Source organism: Anastrepha ludens, chromosome 5 (assembly GCF_028408465.1).
Source record: "Anastrepha ludens isolate Willacy chromosome 5, idAnaLude1.1, whole genome shotgun sequence".
In the NCBI taxonomy this organism is placed as follows: Eukaryota; Metazoa; Arthropoda; class Insecta; order Diptera; family Tephritidae; genus Anastrepha; species Anastrepha ludens.
In genome coordinates, this window is record NC_071501.1 from 59,824,736 (window position 1) to 59,846,116 (window position 21,381).

The following is a 21,381-nucleotide window of genomic DNA, read 5'->3' on the forward strand; positions in this document are numbered from 1 at the left end:
ACCCTGGTGAGATATTCTACTCCCAATGGACCCAGCCTTTTCAACATCAGCATGTTTAGTCCGTCAGGGCCAATGGCTTTGGATGGTTTCATGTGTTTGATGGCGCCCTGAACCACGTCGCTGGAGAAAGCAAGTGGCGCACTGTTGTATGCCAGTTTGTGCAGCCGTCTGGTGGCACTAGGATGGATTTGTCGGCCGGAAGATGCAGAATAAATTGCCGGCTGAAGTAGCAGGCGCATCTCTTCGGATCCGACGAAGTACATCGGTTGAAGGTGATATTCATCTTGTCGTTGTGCTTCGTCGGGTTCGACAGGGTACGGTGGACCAGAGTTTGCTCACACCAGAGGTGAAGTTAGAGGACTTCAGATGCTCTTCCCATTCGTTCCGCTTATGTCGGGTTACCAGTTGCCGGATCTCCGAATTGAGTTCCTTTATCCGAGGATCCCCGGGATCGGTCTGGCGTAGGACTTCACGCTCGTTCGCCAGAACAGCTGCTTCAACTGGGAAATTGGGACGTATGCCCGGATCCTTCCAGCGGGTATGGAGCGAGCAGCGGCGGCTGTGATCACCTTACGGAATACGCGTTCGCCTGCACGCACATCGGTGGGAATGGGGAGAGCGGCGAATGTGTCCTCGGTGAATTCCGGGAAGCCGGTCCAATCAGCTTTGTTAAAGTCGATGTATGACCGGTGATCCGCGGAAACAATGTCGTCAAGTTTCTCGATCGAGATGATAATGGGCAAGTGGTCTGATGCAAACGATAGCAAAGGTCGCCGTTATGCTATTTATAAGATCTGCGCTAGCAATTGTGATGTCAGGCGAGCTGCTGCAATTGTCCACTACCCTAGTGGGGCGTCGTTGTTTACAGTGCGGAATGTCGAATCATCTATCTGCTCTGCCAATAGCAGTCCCCTACGATCATTTGGCACGCTTGAATGCCAAAGATCGTGATGCACATTAAAGTCACCTACTACCAATCGGTTTTCTCCCCTAATGAGCGCACAAATATCAGGGTGATATCCTGCCGGGCAGCAGGAGACAGGGGGTATGTAAATATTATAAATTTTGAGCTCGGCATCGCTTGCCCGGACAGCTATACCTGAGATGCTGTCCCTGCGGCCGATGCCTTAATGGATGAGACGATACTGCACTGTATGGTGGACTATAAACGCTAAGCCACCACCGTGTTCTCGCTCGCGATTCTTTCTGTGCACGTTGTAGCCGTCCCTGGTGATCAGGGGGAGCTAGCGTGCAGTTTTGTCTCTTGAACCGCAGCTATCTGATACCATGTCGGCTCATGAAGTTGACTATCTCGTCAAGCTTACTCGTAAGCCCGTTGCAGTTCAGTTGTAAGAGTTTAAAACTAATCGGTGTGATCGTAACTCGGAGGGTGGGAGACGTGTGGTGTTGTCTGCATTGGTCCTGCTGTATGTTTCGCAAGAGTTGTTGTGGTCTGACGTTGACGGACGGCCACGCCGCAGAGGGCGGTTACGGGTGCAGAGCTCTGCAGCAGGGGGCAACCAAGTCGCGTGTCCACTCACGGGTGGTGCGCAGGCCAGATCACCTCCGAAAGTGGCACCAACCATTGGAAGAATTGCACTTGACTGTTGTCAAGTTCGGAGGGACCCTGGTCTGACACACGAAGCAGACGGTGCGGGAGACCAAGAGCTGCTGGTTTGTCCCCGCACTGGGATAGGAGCAGGAGGGTTTTGGGTCGTTGGGGAGTTGTGTTGCGCCTGAGGGCTCCTTACCGTTGAGGTATTGTTGGTGGCGGCAGTTTAACGTGCCGAAACTGAGGACGGTATCGCCGCAGAGGCAGGGGCCGCCTGATGGCGGGAGCAACACGTGGCCTTGTGGACCACTCCCTATGAGTCTTAAGGCCTGAATAGGTCTTAAGATGGCACCACCCGTTGTACTTATTGCATCTAACCGAGGTGGAGTTCGAGTGGATCCGTTTGGCAAATGCAGCAGTAAGATACCTCTGGTCCAGGGTTCGACGCCAGTCCTGATGAGAAGTGTTTGGAGCAAACGTGCTGCGACGGATTGCTCCTGCGACGATAGATTGGGGGTGGAATACGGTACTCTAGACAGGGCTAGTTTACTGAGAGAAACCTCGAGTCTTTCCGGTAACGTAAAACCTGCTACCATGGGAATGTCGTGCGTTGTGCCTTCACATGGCGGACACATGTTTAGTATCGATTCGGGATAGGTCGGAGTTTAACCTGCTACAATATCCAGAACGTAATTTTGCCAAGGTTACGTGGGACTCTTGAGGAAGTTGGAGCCCTTTGTCTTCAATGGGTGGTAGTTGGACTCCGATGACGGCATTCAGGGGTCGGGAGCTTAAGAACGCGGTAATGGTCTCTCGACGAATGCCGTTTATGGCCTGTCTGTACACTGTCCTATGGAACAAAATATCGGCCAAATGGCCGCCGCGGCCTCGGCCGCACACCTCCATCCGATGGTCCAAATTTTCGATGATGTTGAGGCATAATTGAAGTTCTATGCCGTTACTGTGCCGAATTATCTCATCCTTTAGCTCTTAAATTGTTGCAAATAACCCCAAAGAAGGAAGTCCAACGGTGTCAAATCACATGATCTTGGCGGTCAATTGACATCGCCGCGACGTGAGATTAATCGGCCATCAAATTTTTGGCGCAAAAGAGCCATTGTTTCGTTAGCTGTGTGTAATTTGGCACCGTCCTGTTGAAACCACATATCATCCACATCCATATCTTTCAATTCGGGCCATAAAATGTTCGTTCTCATATCTCGATAGTGAACACTATTCACAGTAACTGTCTGACCGGCCTCATTTTGGAAAAAATACGGCCCAATGATGCCGCCGGTCCATAAACCGCACCAAACCGTCACTCTTTGTGGTGGCATTGGTTTTTCGGCAATCACTCTTAGATTATCATTCGCCCAAATGCGGCAATTCTGCTTACTGATGAATTCACTGAGGTGAAAATGTGCCTCATCACTGAAGATGATTTTCTTCACGAAGTGCGCGATATGCATTTTGATTCGAATCCCGTTTTCATAATACCCCTGAATAACTTTAGCGCATTGCTCGATTGTGTATCTTTTCACTGTTCAAATTGAGTTAGTCTTAAAAATAAAAATTGTCAAATAAAATGCAGAAAAAAGCTTGACGTTTAGGTGTGGTTCAGATTCAACATCGGCCCTTAAAGTTTAGCCACCCTTTACAATATTATCTTGTTGAAACAACCAGTCAATTCATATTCTAAATTTCTTAAATAAATGGCCTCTCGACAAGCCTCTGACAAAGCCATATACTCAGCTTCACAGCTACTGAGAGCAACAGTCCTTTGCTTTTTGCTCTCCCAAGAGATGACAGATCCAGATTTGTTAAAACAGATGCGAGTATAAAAACGTCTATCAATGCTATCACTTGCCCAGTCTGCATCTGCATACTACATAGTTACTTCATCTTGAGAATTCTGCAATACGATACAGACCGTGACCAAAAAACTTACCAAATCACTAGCGGGGTTCCCCAAGGATCTGTCCTGGGTTCAATACTTTGGAATGTCATGTACGACGGGGTCCTCAAACTAAAACTACCAGACGGTGCTACCATCGTAGGCTCTGCAGATGATATTGCGCTTGTAGTTACGGATAGATACATAGACCAGCTGGAAGCAAAAAGGAATGACGCAGCAGAAAAGGTTAGGCTATGGTTGGCAAAATCCTGCAATCTGTGCCAATTACCGCGGGATTAGTCTTCTAAATATCGCCTATAAAGTTCTAGCTAGCGTATTGTGTGAATGGCTGAAGCCCACCGTCAACCAACTGATTGGACCTTATCAGTGTGGCTTTAGACCTGGAAAGTCTCGACGATCGACCAGATATTCAGAATACACCAAGACGTGGAAAAGACAAATGAAAGGAGAATCGGCACACACCATTTTTTCGTCGACTTCAAAGCTGCATTCGACAGTTCAAAAAGGAGTTTCCTGTATGCCGCGGTGTCTGAATTAATCGCCACAAAACTAATACGGCTTTGCAAGATGACATTGCTCAACATCAGCAGCGCCGACAGGATTGGGAAGGACCTCTCCGAGCCCTTTGATACCAAACGAGGTTTCAGACAGGGTGACTCGCTGTCGTGTGACTTCTTTAACCTGTTGTTGGAGAGGATCGTACGAGTCGCAGAACTTAATCGCTCAGGCACAATTTTTTGTAAGAGCGTACAATTGTTGGCGTATGCCGATGACATCGACATCATCGGCCTTAACAACCGCGCTGCTAGTTCTGCCTTCTCCAAACTGGATAAAGAGGCAAAGGGAATGGGTCTGGTGGTGAACGAGGACAAAACGAAGTACCTCCTGTCATCAAACAAATAGTCGGCGCACTCGCATATCGGCACCCACGTCACTGTTGACAGTTATGATTTGGAGATTGGGGGTGAAATGGTACCTGCGCTACCTGGAGAAGGGTAAAACGCTAGAAACAGATCGCTAACTTGTGGAGAAACGGCCCAAGAATGTGCCTGACCAGCCTAAGGAAAATCGATGGCCAAGCGGGACCTACACCGCTACAGGTCGGGCAGGCACCCGCACCCGCCCCAGTACAGGGAAGCGGAATAGTAATAGTAGAGCCTGCAAAGTGGAGAAGCGACAGATCTCCCCGCAGGTACCCAGCGAGCGCATCTACTGCCTCCTTCAGTATGGCCCAGGGAGCGGCAGGGCATGCCTCCCCCGACAGCCCCGCTGGATAGTAATGGACAGCAGATAAGCTATTCGGACGGTCTCAAAGGCATCCGTTTGGTAGTGCAGCCAAAGAACTATCCTGCGGAGACGCTAGGCCAGGAAGACCATACTGGACGACGGATTTAAAGGACGGACTCACCCGCTGGCCTTTGGTGGGGTCTACTTCAGGCCAGGTCTACTACTGGTAGACTTCAAAGATGAAAAGACCGCGGAAAGCTTAGCAGGCGTGACACCCAAGCTTGCGGCATGGAAAGGTCAGCAGCTTTACACCAAAAGGGGGCATGATATACCCCCTATGCACAATGTCACGGTGTACCTGCCGAGGGGCGCAGACAAGTCTGCGGAATATGCTGTAGCATATATGCCGAAAGCTCAGAACTGCGGCTTGAAAACGGAAGCGTGGCGCCATCTGAGAGGCAGCCTTAAGGACGCAGGGCTCAGGCTTAATCTAAGCATTGACGAGGACTTGTGCGTAGCCTCTCAGACGAGGAAGAGTCGGATCAATCTTCATCGTGCTGTAGCGGCATCAGTCGTCATAGCACGATGGTCTGCCCCGGGAGATCTGGGCATAATATTGGCTCAAGAGCCGTGGGACTACAGAGGTCACGTAAGGGTCCTCAATAATAGTAACAAAAATAAGGTCATTTGGGATCTCTCGGAAGAGAGCTACAGCACGCGCTGTGTTAAATAGAAACATTAACTATTTTTGCATTACAGAGTTCTTGAACCGTGATCTGGTTGCGGATCGAGGCACAACTGGCACTGATGGACGGGACGCGCAAAGTCGTCGTAGTTTTGTCGTCATATTTTGCGGAGGATAACAGCGCTGTTCCCCAAGTTGAGGTACCAAGTCTATTAGGCTACTTTAACAGGAGAAAGCTACCACTCCTGTTAGATTGTGCCGCCAATGCACACAAGGACGCATGGGGGAGCACCGACTGCAACAGAAGATATGAGTCCCCACTTGAATTTATTATAAGCAATGATTTATATATACATATGTACAAAATGTTGGACGTACAACAACTTTTGTAACAAGGAATAGACAAGAAGTTCTTGATATGACCCTATGTCCATCTGCAGATGGATAGAGTCCTTGCGACGGACAAGGATAGCTGAAACTGCAACAGCGGGCAGTACTATCCAGCTACAAACAAGTAAGCGGTGTCCGCAGGGGGGAGTCTTATGTGAAGCCTGGTAGTAGATGACCTGTTTTAATTGCTGAAAAACAACGGAATCCGCTGTCAGAAATTTCAAGAATGAGTGAATTGCCATTCTGAGTGACAGTCAGACGGCACTATCGTCCTGTGATATCAAATCCTCATTGGTCCTTCAGTGTATCGAGAAACTTAATCTACTGGAAACGCAGAAGCCAAAAATACTTCGGCATCTGGCTAATTTGGGTCTCAAGACACTGGAGTATAACTGGGAACGAAATAGTGGACGCTTTGGCGAGAGAGGCTACGGCCTCGCCTTTAATAGGACCCGAGCCTTTTCTTGCTGTGGGATAACACACCACCAAGGAGAAGCTCAGGAGTGAAGAGCTATAAAGTTTTGTTGATTTCAAGGCGGAGTTTGATGGAGTGACCGTTGAGTTATAAACTTTGATAAATGGGAATATCTAGCAAAATAATGAAACTGATACAAAATATCTACCAGTATACTAGATCTGCGGTTTGGACGGGAAAATAAGTATCCGACTATTTTGAAACCTGTACTGGTGTTAAACAAGGATGTCTGTTGTCGCCATTATTGTTCACTTTATACCTGAATGATTTGGTTGGGGGCATGAATATACGTCTTCTCCGTTATGCCGATGACATTGTTCTCCTGGCGGATAACCATAAAGTCATGCAATTCATGATTAATAACCTAGAGAAATACTGCGCTGAATGGAATATGGAAGTAAGCCCAAATAAATCGGAGGTGATGGTCTTTAGAAGAGGTGGACGACTTTCCCAGGCAGAAAAATGGTGGTACCAAGGTGAAGAAATTATAATGGTGGCAGAATATAAATATCTTGGTGCCATTCTCAGACCCAAAAAGGCATAAACACGGCTCCACCTTGATGAAATGCTTTTAGAAATCACAGTGTGGAATCAGCCGAGAGGGGTGGAATGTTATAGGGTTAGTGGCAGCATACCCCACATACCACTGGTGTGACGGCACCTTTGATGATGTTTCCGACATTTCCGATTTTAACCGCCTCTGAAAAAAGGTCGTTTCTGCGACCAATCTTAGGAGACTCCAATGCAATTTTTCCTGAAATGCAACGTTATAGCGCGGAAAAGGTTGAGACATCCACTTGCAGCCAAAGGAAGGGCACATACGCTCAATCCAACTCAGCTCTATCCTGAATTTACTTATTTATTTATTTATTTATTAAGCGAATGAATATAATAGATTCTTATACGCTAAGTGGACATATTTTAAGGTTAATGGCAATAAAAAAAAAGTTAATACAATTAAACTACTTATTTATTATATATCATATGTAGGGATAGGATCCAAAAACCGCAAATTACGCAACGCGAAATGTAAGCATACTTTTTGGACTCGTTCAATTCTAGCAGCATGGCACGTACAATACGGATACCAAATAAAGGATGCATACACCAGTTTGGGACGCCGAATACAAAAGCTTCAGCGTATAAGGGTCTCAGAAATCGGAGCTATGACGCCTAACAAAAGCAAGCATCGGAAAGGAAGAGACCTAGAAGGAAGGAAGTTGACGACGACCAAACAATGGCGATTCTGCAAGTAAGATGAGATCCAACTTAAGAAGGTTGAGTGGAAGAAGTCGGTATAAACGGTGCCAACTTGGCGCCCTGACTGGAAGGCAACGATACAATCATACGAAAGTACTGCTAAATTAGACACTATTGAGCGGCCCGGAAAGAAGCCATGCTGCTCCGGATGCACCATGTTCTTGAACAATTTGTCCTGGATGATACATTCAAAAAGTTTAATAAGCGAACTGGGTCTGGATGAGGTACTGTGATGCGTAGAGGGCACAAAAGACCATGAGGTCAAAGTGCAAACTTCTATGGAAACTATAACCAAGCTATGGAGCAAGTTAGCCTTAGCATGCGCGCAGTAAAGCAAAACCAAAAAGGTTTTCCAAAATATATTTGCTTCACAGCACAGCAATATTAGATTTTTTAGTGCTATTCGAAATAGAACTATTAACATTTCACAATTTGTTATCCAAGATCTTCTTCACCTTTGAATCATCCTAAAATATTCCTTTACTAAAAGTTTTTAAAATTGTTTTATTGCGTCTGTGTTTTGATTGATATGTAATAATTTATTAAAATGGCGAAAACGTTTGCGGCTACCACAACATTGAAGAAAATTACTCTTAATTACTAAAAAACTAGCAATGACAATTAAAGTACAATATTAAATATCGACAGCGTATCCAGATAATGTAACCCCCGGTGCAATTTCCTCCTCAACGTATGAACCAGCCTCTTCAAATGACTTGGCATCTGTGTTTTCGAAACTTTTACCAACCACGGTAGCAGTTTGTTTTAATGGTGGTGCTCGGTTGGAAAATTTTATTTGGTCAGTTTGCATATTATTTGAAGACGAATTTTCGAAATCATCTATGCGTCGTCCCGTGTGACGTAGTTTCGATGCTTGAAAGTTTATGTTTTCATTGTTGTTATTTGGCATGTCGTTATTAAATTCATAAATGGTTGAGTCAGGGCGAGAATAATTAGTTTTACGAAGCATAGCTTTGAAATTAAACGGAGGATCTTCAGAACTCTAACCAGCATACAATAACATGGAAATAAAGTAAAAATTTCAATTTATGTAGTTTATTCATAAAATATAGTCTGGCCAACCTACATCCTCATCATTGGAACGGCGCACTATGTCCTTCAACTCTCGCACCGGGTCGGAAGGTATAAATGAAGAACGCTGTTGATAGTTCTGATTCATGCGATTCATGTGATTTTGGGCTTGTTGCGCCATTCGCGACTGCATTTGATCATTTTGATAAACCATGTGTGCAGGAGGCATGGGAGGAGGCGGCGGTGCCGAATAACCCTTTAAAGAGTTTCGCCGCGAACCCGCTCGGTTGCTCCATATTTGTGAAGATGCATTGTTGTAATTATTATTGTATTGGCTATAATTGTTGTATGCATTCATATTCATTTGCACTTGATTCCTAAGGAAAAGTAAACAATTTGTACCAGTAATTAAATTATTTCATTAAAATATAAGAATTTGTTTCTAAACTATTAATGGTTAAGCTTAAATTCGAACTATAATTAAAATCGATAATCAAAAAAACTGTTATTTGTATGTTTTTTCGAGGCTCATAAGTTGTACGGAAATTTTAGTATTCTTCTGATAGCACTTTAACAGTTTTACATCCTGATATTTAAAAGTTTAATTGCTTTCCACTGAAAATCAAAACACATCCATTTATAAATCATATCAGATATTATTATATATATAAATATATATATACGTACTTATGTTTAGAAATGGAAACAAATAAGAAAGGAATGAAGCTTTAAAGTTATACGGGAACAAAAAATTGGAATGTAGTGTTAACGCATTTTAGAGGTAATAAACAGCTTTTTTGCTATTGAAATTTTGCACCCCAAATGTTTATACTTATAGAAAAATTGGTCGGAAAAAGTCGATGGAGATACCAATTAATGATACCTAGTATTAATTATCTGAAGGAGCAAAGTGATTGTTTTAACCGTGCAAAATTTATTAAAAAGTTGCACTTTTCTATTACTAAATACAAGGAAGTAAATACATTTAGGCGTCAAACTTCATTTTTTCTTTTTACATACGGTAATATATGTATTTGAACTGGAGTTTTTAAAAAAACTCGGTAAATATTTAGCGCAGTAACTATGATATAAAATCGAACCGTGAATTGTATATCGGGAGGAAACTTCTTGCAACTTCGTGAACTGAAATATTAGTTTTCGGTTTGGGTGGTACTGCACGACGGCCGCCATTTTAAAAGTAATGGGTGATAAGTATTTTGGGTTTATCTCGCGAGCTCTAAGAAATGTGCAACAGCTTTTTCTTTGGCAATAATTTTAACTACAACTTCTTATAACTTTTCTTTGTAGCTATTATATTAAAAATGACTTTAAAGAAGGGAAGTATTCTTTCAAAACGCAAACCAAACCTATTCATATCTCGTCCCCTTAGTATTAAAATAGTCTATAAATTTTTTGATGTTTTGAGAAAATGAATTTCAAACTTTTTGTCGAAAGTAGCTCTCACTCAAATCTCGTTATGTCTGTAAATATTTATTATTTTTTGACTGACGTTTTGACCCACTTTGTGGAACTAGAATTTGACAAAATTTTGACCACATATAAAATCGACGATGGAGAATCCAAAAATTCAATAAAAAAATAATAGCCTATGAGCACATAGGCTATTGTTATACTAAGGGGACGATCTACTTAGTCCTGCCATAAGTTCTGTTACAAGTTAAGTCTGTTATAGATATGAAATAATAATGCTTTTTTAATGAAATTAATTTCATTCAATCAAGTAAATATTAAAAAGAATTTAAATTTACATTCGAAATGGTCACATTCAGCTATTGCAGCACGGTTTCTAAGCACGGTCGCTGCTCAAACCAAGGATGTTTGATACTCTCCAAATTTCTGTGAGGTCTTCCATAGGCCATGCTCTCCAATTTTGACCACAAACTTTAGTCCAATGAATTCATATCTGGACTTCCAGACGGGCAATCTTGTGTGGCTATGTACCCAGGAGTATTGTTTTTTAGCCACTGCTGAGTGGTTTTTGCCTTATGGCCTGGAGCGAAATCTTGCCGGTAGATCCAACGCTCTCCATTGAAGAGAGTATGGCTCAATTGCTTCACCGCACCTTCTAAGACATCCTCCTGGTATACCTTTGCCCCGGTCTTAACCCCTTTTTCGCTGATATGAAGAGATGTAAGGCCTTTACAAGACACTCCCCACCAAACCATTACGAAGGCTGGATGGTGGGCACGCTAAACCCTTAGAATAATATTTTTTGTGTCTTAAGAAGTTTTATCATAGATTTTGTCGTTTTGCTTATTAAAGAATTCTTCAACAGTAAACATTTTCTCATCTGTGAAAAGAATATTTTCATGGCAGTTGACCGCGTGCCACCGAAAAAGCTGTTTGCATCTGTCGAGTCTAATTTTCTTCCAGCGTTGACATGATTTTCTTCTTTCTACGGAGATTTACGCGAACTCTTTCTTGAACGGATTTTATGGCTGCACTGGTTCGAATCACGCGAGGAGGACCACTTCTTTTTCTGTCTTTCTGTCTGTCATTTCAGACGTTTGCGAAAAACGATTGGTCGCGCGGTGAGCAAACATTTTTGAAATATTAAGTTTTTTCAGCAATTCGTAAATCTTACTTGCACTTTTACCACATTTATTTAATGCAATCACTGCATTGCAAATTTTCTTAGCTCTCCCGTCCATTGTTAACAAGCGAAATGTACCACGAAATTGAATATAATTTATGAGTAGGCAATGCTTCCGAACAAAAGCATAAATAACGGAACTTTTTTCAGCGAATTTGTTGACGCCATATGCATTTTAAGATTTGTCACAGAATAGGTGTGTCGACCGGAATGGCAATTAATATTTTACATGATAAGTTGGCGATGAAAAAATTGTTGGCCCGATGGGTGCCGCGATTGCTCACAAGCAACAACAAGTAGATGCGGCTGTTAACTTCGAAGCAGTGTTTGGAGCAATTTAAGCGAGATCCGAAGGAATTTTTGAGTCGAGTTGTCACGATTCATGAAACCTGGATTCATTATTACACACCATAAACTATATTAATTAACATTCAAAACAATGAACTTCTCCCGGTGAATCCGCTCCAAAGAAGGCTATGACAGTCCCATCGGCCGGAAATGTCATTGTGACGATTTTTTGGGATGCGAACGGCGTCATCCTCATACATATGTATATCTTTACAATTTTATTTTTTCAATCTGTGGATTATTCCATACCGAATTTTTTTTATTTCAAATTCAAAACTTACTCAAGGTTATCCATGAATTTTGTATTAAAAATCTATTTCATAATGTATGTATATATGTAGAAGAATTATTAAGTTGACTTATACCCTAATAGTCATTTCAAAAGTATTTTATTACAAAGTACATATGCGTGTATTTGTAACTTTTTATAATATTCTACAAACTTCAGATTTTCCAACCATTCAGACACAAAGTTATTGCCAATTTAGTATGTATGTATATACATTGAATATTGAACATATATTACTATAGTTTCTGCTGCCCATCTCTAATCTGCGGCAGTGGAAATAATGTATCGCTATGATTTGCTGCAAGCGTCGCAGAAGTTCGGTATGTCAAGGCTTTTAATTTTTCAGTCGTGGTTGGCATTGTCCTGGAAATTACCAAATGTGACTTATCAACAACTATCACCTCTAAATTGGTAAATGATTGCCTAAACCTTCTAAATACGTTAGGAAACCTCAACACAGTAACACTATGTTGGATTCCGGGACATGAAGGACATGTGGGAAATGAAATGGCTGATGACCTTGCAAAACAAGGAGCAAATATGCAACTTACTGGTCCTGAGCCTTTCTGTGGACTAACAAAAGGCCACATAAATGAATTCCTTAGGAAATGGGAAGAGAGAAAACTTGCCGCACACTGGCTAAACTGTGCCGGCCAACGTCAAGCTAAACTATTCCTAAGTCCCAACAAAGGAATATCTGACAAACTTCTCTCACTAAACAGAGTAGATCTGCGTCTTTTAACCGGATACCTTACAGGTCACTGCAGCCTGGGGTACCATCTAAATAATATTGGTCTATCCGAGACCAATGTCTGCCGCTTTTGCGAAATGGACATAGAAAGCTCAGAACATGTGCTTTGTGAATGTCCTGCGTTGGGCAGACAAAGACTTCACCACCTTGGTGGTATCGTAGTATCTCCATGCAATCTTTGGAACAACAAACCCAAAACTGTGCTAAAATTTCTAAAAAGCCTAAAACTCTAGGGTTACAAAATAGGCCTTTCACAATAGATCAACTCTAACATAACTTACTTATAGTGGCAGGTATACCTCTTCGCTACTGATCAGATAGGAATCAAATCAGAATAGTTTTGTGAAGAGTGCGAAGTTTACTATGTGCCTTTACACTTGACGGAACTAATTACTAATTTACAAAATTAATTAATTAATTAACAAATTTTTCATAAAGTTCATTTACAAATTTGAAATCATATATAATAAGGTCTTTGGAAAATTTATGGAATAGCGATATCAGTTCCTCTTTAGTATAATATTATATATTACTTTGCAGTAGTAATTCAATTAAATTACCTTAGTAAGATAAATTTGTATAACTATGAATAGTACATTTATTAGCACATATATTAGCACAATTAATTCACCTTTTTATTAGCTGAGGGTCACGGTAATAGTTTTGGTTGTAGATTACATCACTTTCTCCTATTCGATCCCAGTTTGTCTGGCAAGCTTGCTCCTTTTTATGCGCGTTATAAGTAAGTATTGCGAAATGGACATAGAAAGCTCAGAACATGTGCTTTGTGAATGTCCTGCGTTGGGCAGACAAAGACTTCACCACCTTGGTGGTATCGTAGTATCTCCATGCAATCTTTGGAACAACAAACCCAAAACTGTGCTAAAATTTCTAAAAAGCCTAAAACTCTAGGGTTACAAAATAGGCCTTTCACAATAGATAAACTCTGGTCGCAGTGCGTAATGGCCTTCTAATAATAATAATACCAAATGTGAAAGCTGAGTGGCCCCGTGACCTATATCAAAGTACATAACTTACTTATAGTGGCAGGTATCTCTTCTCTACTGATCAGATAGGAATCAAATCAGAATAGTTTTGTGAAGAGTGCGAAGTTTACTATGTGCCTTTACACTTGACGGAAAACGAAACCAAATGTATACAAATTGTTACTAATTTACAAATTAATTAATTAGTTAACAAATTTTTCATAAAGTTCATTTACAAATTTGAAATCATATATAATAAGGTCATTGGAAAATTTATGGTATAGCGATATCAGTTCCTCTTTACTATAATATAATATTATATATTACTTTGCAGTAGTAATTCAATTAAATTACCTTAGTAAGATAAATTTGTATAACTATGAATAGTACATTTATTAGCACATATATTAGCACAATTAATTCACCTTTTTATTAGTTGTGGGTCACGGTAATAGTTTTGGTTGTAGATTACATCACTTTCTCCTATTCGATCCCAGTTTGTCTGGCAAGCTTGCTCCTTTTTATGCGCGTTATATGTAAGTAGACATGATGTCATTGATGGATTTCGCTGCAGCGGACTATCCCAAACCTCTTCATCATCATGACTGATCAAAGAATTTGAAAAATTTTGCCTTGAAACTGAATTAGCCGGGTTAACCATGTACTGAGTATCATAAAAAGGTATCTGGTCTAAACGAAACGGTAGTTTCTTTGTAGGTATTGGCAATGGCCCAAGTTGAGAAGAGTTGACTTCGCGTGTATTTATACGATCAAATGGAACGTTGCGTGTGCATTTATTTATTCCAGCAAAAAATCGCTGATTGTAAATGTGTACCTGTATAGGAGAATTAGAATTAAGGAACTTGCATATGTATCTATTAAAAATAAGTATTTTCGGTATAATATTAGACAGTTTGTTAACTAAAATTTGTTTATATTGAAAACAAAAATTCTTTAAATATATTATATACATATATACGTATATATTTGGGGCCTGCCGAGTTTCTCCTCAAATTTGTGGTGTGTGTTTTGATGTTCTTTTTATGGCAAAAGTAAACCCGGAGATTTGCCATTGTCTGTCGAGGGGCGACCGTTATTAGAAAAAACCTTTTCTCTTATTTGGTGTTTCGAACTCGAACCCTGCCGAATGGTCATCACGCACTAACCATTCTGCTATGGCGGTCGATACTATTAATACTCGTAATAGGCGTCTTCTTTTCGCCTAGCGTTAGCAAGTGGTGAATAGATGAAGCATCTATGTAGTATAAATGAACATATTATATATTGGCAGCGTGGGAATAGAACGGCCTTAAATTACATGTGTTTGTAAGCAGTGAGTTATACGAGTACCAGTCAGTGGCGAATATTACTCGATAACTTTGTTCTTGCTTTCGCATGCAAAGTTTTTGTCAAGTTCATCGAGCAAAGATATAGCGAGTGGGGAAGTGGCCAATAGAAGAGGCCTAATAATGATTTATTTGGTAGGACCAAATTTTACTTAATTATTGATGTTTTCTTTTATTCATAAATTTTTGAAAACCGTCACAGCTAAGGGCAATTTAAAGCAATTTTGACTTGCTATAAAAAATTGCTTAAATACTCCTTCTGGTATATATTTTCACATTATTTTGGATTTTCTTATGTGTACAAACCTTCATCTTGTAATATAACGGCCCATTTGTTTCTGAATAACTTTTCTAGTACATAAATAAATAACTTTGGGTGATGAAAATCTTTATTTGGACCTTTACAATTTTTTCTGTTAAGTGGAAAAGATGGTATCCATCCAGTGGCTGCCGCCAGTGTTGATACACATTTGTATCCGTTTTATCGCACTTTCCATGACTTTCTGCCAGATTACAGGTGATAACTGTCCGGATTCCCGTCGAATATTCTCCCTAAGAGCTTCAATTGTCTGAGGCTTGTTAAAAATGCAACTCCAAATAGTCCCAAAGAAAGAAGTATGGTTGGTTAAATCGAGTGATCTTGCTGACCATGCCAAATAGCGTTCGCCAGTTACAGTGACCGTATTCCCGATAACGTCCTCAAGCAATTACGCCACAATCACTCCTTGTGCATCGGATGCGGATTTTCAATGAGTCAAAACCGAAGATTTTGCTTATTGACGTAATCGCTTAAGTCGATATTCGCCTCGCCGCTTATGGTGATTTTCGACTCAAAATTGTCCTCTTCGTTCTTGAGATTGTGGATGGCTTGACAGCAATTCCCATGCTACTGAAGGTCAGCAATCATTAGTTGATGCACGTGATATTCTCGCCCGAACGATCAACCCCATTCAGGCTGCGCCAACTAGACCGACCGATTATTGGTCAAGAAACTATACACAATTATTCCAGGCCTTTGCGGATTATAGCGCTCCATTGCTTGTCTGTTTGTATACTGCAGCTGTCTAGTTCACAATTGTCAAGTATGATTGACGTACGACGCCATTTGCAAAAAATTATAATAGCGGAAAATGTTGATGGGTGATTAATTTTTGTAGTTTGAATAAAGAAAATGTAATAATATGTCCATTTAAAAATTATAAAATTATATACATACATTAAATTCTTCATTTTTTCTAATTGCATCTGTTGCCAAATTTTCTGTTTCTCATAAGAATAAGTTTGCAATTGTTTTCAGAACCAAATTTTCGTTGGAGAATTCGGTTTGAAATAAAGTTGACCTTACAATACAAATGGCAGACAACATCATATTTATGCGTTACATCCATGCACGGAGACATTGTGATAGCGAAACCCTTATTAAAAGGTTTTCCAAACCGAGGTGTTATTTTGATATTCAAAGAAAAATGCTATTTTTTAATATAAATGATCGGATGAGTATTTCATTATAAAGAGGAAGGTATGCCGTTAATAGTGGAAAATAACATCAGGCAAATGGCGACCACGACCCCGCTTACAGGACAATATCTTTTTCATGAAATTTTCCATAACCGAATCGCAAAGTGGCTGCCCTATGCCCCCCGTAAAAGAACAATAGTTTCGTTGTGTGGCTCGTAGCGCCGCCTTGTTGAAAATAAACGTTGTCCAGATTAATACCATCCAATTCTGGCCATAAAAAATCGTTAATCATCTCTCGATAGCGCAATCCATTCACCCATAACACCTGTTATTGGAAAACCCTTTACTTACTTAATAAGAAGCCAAAGAAAAAACTTTTTTTTATGAAAAAACATTAAAACCCTATCACAATGAAACGAAACATTTGGAAACATTTAATCATAATTTTATGTCGACTTGTTGCTTGTTTTCAGCAATTTTTTTTTAATTATTTCCAGCTTCGGAGTTTGAGTCTCTTTTGATATAAAGATTTGGTATTCCATTCAAACTGCCTTTCACAGATTAAAGCAAAATATTTTCATTTTGTTTTTGTGTCGATTTTTTGTTTTTTAAGTCGACACCTGTTATAAATACAGTTTAACAGGAAAAATGCTGGTTGGAATCGGATTTAATATTTCTTAAGGCACACATCTGACTTGAGGGATAAACTCATTCCCTATGCAAGCAAAGCTCATCGGCAAAGCGATCTAAAAACAATAGTCATCTTAAGCAAAGAGAGATTCTTTAAAGTTTATTTCTTTAATGTATATTTAAAATTAAATTAAATGAAACCGAAAAGTAGTGGCTCGTAGTGGAAGTGATTAATGTTGCCAACGGTGGCAGGAAACAAGTTTCTAAAACGTTAGGGTCTATAGTACATATTATAGGCAATACATACTATGTATATGTAGACGCTTAGCTGGTGAGATATAACTTTTGGATCAAGATATGGTAATTGCTGACGGTTATTTGTTATTACTGTCCAAATTAGCATTATTTTTAAAAGGTGTATTATTTCTATTAAAAGAATTATTATAAAGAAGAAGATATCAATTATTTCAAAGCATATCATTTTGTGTTTTGTACTTCGCATAGATTTCGTAAATTGATAGTATCAAACGCATTACTGCGTTATGAGTGCTCTGAAAGCAGTACACAAAATATCTCCATATTTAATAAGGATTTTATGAATAAAATAGTATTGTATTTGTAGGAACACAGTTAAAGAATAATATATTAACATAGAAATAATTACCTGCTGCGCCAAATTAACAAAATCTTGGAATCGCGCCGCTCGGTAGTGTAATAAAACTTGAAATAGAGATTTCTCGCGCCACTTCTTAGCATAGCCGCGTATAAAATCCGCCGTCTGCTCATTTAACTGGCCGGTCTTTTCATTGACCAAAGGCTGAAATCGTTGTCTCTCATGATACCCACGAAATGCTGTAAGTATAATACAATAATGCGATATTTGTATATTTGTGTATTGTTTATTTAATTAAACTAAAAAATAACAAATCTCCTTATTTTTCGTTTTTATTAATAGGCTGGTCAACCTCCAATATAATTCAATAAACGTACATATGAGAAACTATTTTAGAAAATCGGGGCTCTTATGTTCTTGTAAAATGTTTGAAAATTATTTTTTATTTTTCTATGTGCCTCACTTTTGCTTAAGCCAGCACTAAAATATTTGAAATAGTGCAAAGTGGAACGAATGCGTCATTCTTTGCGCTACTTGCACAAGTGTTCCCAGTTGAACTAGGGATCATCGAGCACTGGAGGAGTTCGAGAGAATCTTCCCGTACCCCTCCTAAATGAGTAATGATAGAGTTTTGGTTGAAAATCTCACTTTCCTCCCAACCGAGCAATGAGGGAGTTTTGGATAACCATCCCTCAAGCCTCCTATATAAGCAATTGAAGAGTAAGTATTGATACCTCTTAAAATAAAGGGTACTTATAAAACCCTTATAAGCGAAGAATAAGATATTACTTTAACAAATCAGAAAAATTACCAATTTGAAAAAAATAAGAGTAACTATATCGCTTTTTTCATTGATTTAATTCAGAGGCCATTTGAAAGTACTCGTTTATTAATGACTTAAAAAGAACAAATAAAGGAGAAATCTCTTCTATTGCTCAAAAAGTATGTCAAAAAAAGTACTCTTTTATTGATAACTTGGGAAGACCTTACTTCAAGTTTGTATAACGTTATTTAACACACTTTTTTTGTAGCACAACCTAAGTAACCTCCCTTCAATATAGGCTAAAAAATGTCTTGCCGCTTATTTAAACTTTTTTTTATATATGTATATACATACAAACAATTGCATGTAAATTTTCCTTTATTTGTATGCATAGAAGTAAATCTGGTATTTTGGTTATGAATATAGCTTAAATTTGAAAAGCAGCTGAAGGTACGAAAATTGAAGTATGGCATTATTTTCATGGCATGTTATTATTAAAATTTTGCTAATTGTAGAGAATATCCTGTGATAATTTCTAATTTTTTTTGTAATTTTGTATTTGTTATTTTTGTCTAATCGTCCTCCGTTTGCACTGCCTGCTCCACTTCCGCTAAACGTGCAGCTGAAAGTGCCTCTTCCTTGCGTGCAGATTCAAAGAGTTCCTCCGCTTCAGATGGCGTTTCACTGGCATCAAAGTATTCAACATCAAAATCTTTTTCCGAGCGCTCCTTATTACCTTTTTGAATTTTAGCGGCAGCCTCATCATTGCGCGTGATTCCTTTGGCTAAAAAGGAAACAAAAAAAAAATTGTTTATTGTTATAAAAGCAAGAAAAAGCATTAATCACATTTAGTAGTTCAGTTCCAAGGTCTTTTTTTTATTGTATAAATATACATGTAAGTTAGGGCGGGTCAATTTGTTCTCTAAAAATATAACCTACTTCATTCCGGCGAACAAAAAGATCATGAAAGAACTTAGCTGAAAAAGAGCATAGGAAAAAATTTGGAGCCTTTCTATTTTTATATTTAGTTATTAATTCACAATATCTTTTATTTATTTTGGAAAGATACTGCATGCATGTGTGTGGTTTTTGAAGCCTATGCTTACCCCAATTTTATATTTAAAACGTTTCATATTTACAAATGACTAACAAGGAACTTAAATATGACAACATTGCACACTTTTCACTAGATAACATTTTTTTTTATTATTCCCCTTATTAAATTACAATCTGTGAAATTTGAACAATAAGTAATTATTTTTAAAGTAGTATTGGAATTCTTTGTTCTCTAACCAATGCTAGATAAACATTCAATTTTGCTTCAGATCATGCTACATTATATTATTTTCTAAGTGTTATAATTGCTATTATTTTTTGTTTTTTTTCTTTTTTTGATTTGTTATATTGTGAGTGCTGTTGGAGTTAGTCGTTTTAATCTTCGTTTTCCACTTTTTCCATAACATAAAGCATTTTTATGGAAGTATGAGATCGCTCGAGTTAGTTCGTCTGAGTCTTCGTATTAATCCGTAGGTTTTAATTCAATTATCTGCTTCTTCATTGATGTGGTTTATTAATCTTTCTTTATGGGCCACTGCAGTTTTTCGATTTCATTTGTTGACGGAGTTTATTTTAAGGTCGCGTTCAATGTCAGAACTTCTGCTTTAACAATGCACCTAACCTTATTCTGGAACTGTTGGATTTGGCTTTTCGTACTTTAACTGGCGCATCCCCAAAGCTGCGCACCATAACCCCATACTGGTTTTAGTATCTGCTTGTAAGTAGATTAAAAGTTTGTTTTCTATCCATGAGCCATTTCATGTTTTTAAGTTTGATGTCCAATTCTTCCCTCTTTTTCTTCTTTCTTTCCATCGAAGTTTACAATTAAGTTTCGTACCTAGGTACTTCGCAGAGTTTGAGTATGGTATCTGTTGATCATCTATGTATAGTGGTATATAATATGCTGTATTTTGGTGTTTGTGATAACAACGTGTACAGATTTTGTTTGGCTTAGCTTAATTTTCCACCCTTACCTTAAAGCGGCTGTAATGTGGCTGTTGATTCGTTTTCAGTTTCACCAACTGCAATCAGCGCAGTGTCCTCTGCAAACGTTACTGTGACGTAATTAGGATCAGATGGTAGGTCACGTGTGCAGATAAGGTACAGTAGAGACCCAAGAACACTACCTTGGGTTACTCCTGCCTTTATTTGTCGATTGCTTGACTTGAAAGTAGCGATCTGGTACGTACCTACGACTCCAAGATTTCGTAGTATTGTTAGGGAAGTATTCATTTTAGCTTAACAAGCAAACCTGTGTGACAAACTTTATAGAATGCCTTTGCCACATTGAGGAATACCCCAATAGCATACTTTTTTGTTTTCGAGTGCTTTTTCTATTTCGTGCGTGATCCTGTGTACCTGGTCGATTGTAGAATGTTTACTTCGAAAACCCAAACCGAAAAATTATTATTTTTTCTTTATATTTTTTTATTGAATCGCTTAAGGTTGTCATAGTTTCCTTTGACACTCTCTAAAATAAATCGCAGACGTAAACTTTTAAATCGCCGATATGCTGATATTTTCCATTAGAAATACAGTTAAAACGACCACTTCGTTGTTATTACGATTTCTAGTTTTAATAAGCTAAATAAGGTATGATGCGTTGACAAAATCGAGATCAATTGTGCCACGGACCGTAACTGACACGTTGGCTCCACAGCTGAATTAATGTGAAATACTGCAAGATGTATTTCATCTACGAGATTAATCTATAGCAGAGGAGAGCAAAGCATATAAATATCAAAAATAAGTTTCTCGTACCCAAAAACCACATGCATTTGCTTCCGAAAAATTCGAATAAAAAAATGATTGGGGATTAATAATTAAAATTAAAAATAAGGAGGCTCGAAATTCAGTTCCATTGGCTTTTTGTTCAGAGAGAAAACTTTAACCCGCCCTAATGTACACATTCGGGTTTTATACGCTAAACTGAAATTAATATAAAATAAAAATTGTGAAATATAAAGATGCATGATTTGTGTAAACAACTC

General features: G+C 39.1%; 1 protein-coding gene across 5 annotated transcripts in view; it reads right to left on the minus strand.

The window, feature by feature from the left end:
* Positions 1-8,018: 8,018 nt before the first annotated feature.
* Positions 8,019-21,381, minus strand: part of LOC128864935 (neither inactivation nor afterpotential protein C) — a 52,741-nt gene continuing 39,378 nt past the window's right edge. For 3 of the 5 annotated variants that reach the window (XM_054104713.1, XM_054104716.1, XM_054104715.1), the window contains exons 15-19: positions 19,071-19,118; positions 17,623-17,810; positions 13,950-14,359; positions 8,592-8,913; positions 8,019-8,507 (exon numbers count right to left, since the gene is read on the minus strand). In XM_054104713.1, the coding sequence (XP_053960688.1) occupies positions 8,139-8,507; positions 8,592-8,913; positions 13,950-14,359; positions 17,623-17,810; positions 19,071-19,118 (1,337 nt within the window). In that variant the 3' untranslated portion in view covers positions 8,019-8,138. Of the gene's footprint in view, positions 8,508-8,587; positions 8,914-13,949; positions 14,360-17,622; positions 17,811-18,421; positions 19,119-21,381 lie in introns of those variants that run through there. The other 2 variants (XM_054104717.1, XM_054104718.1) reach the window with 2 other exon arrangements.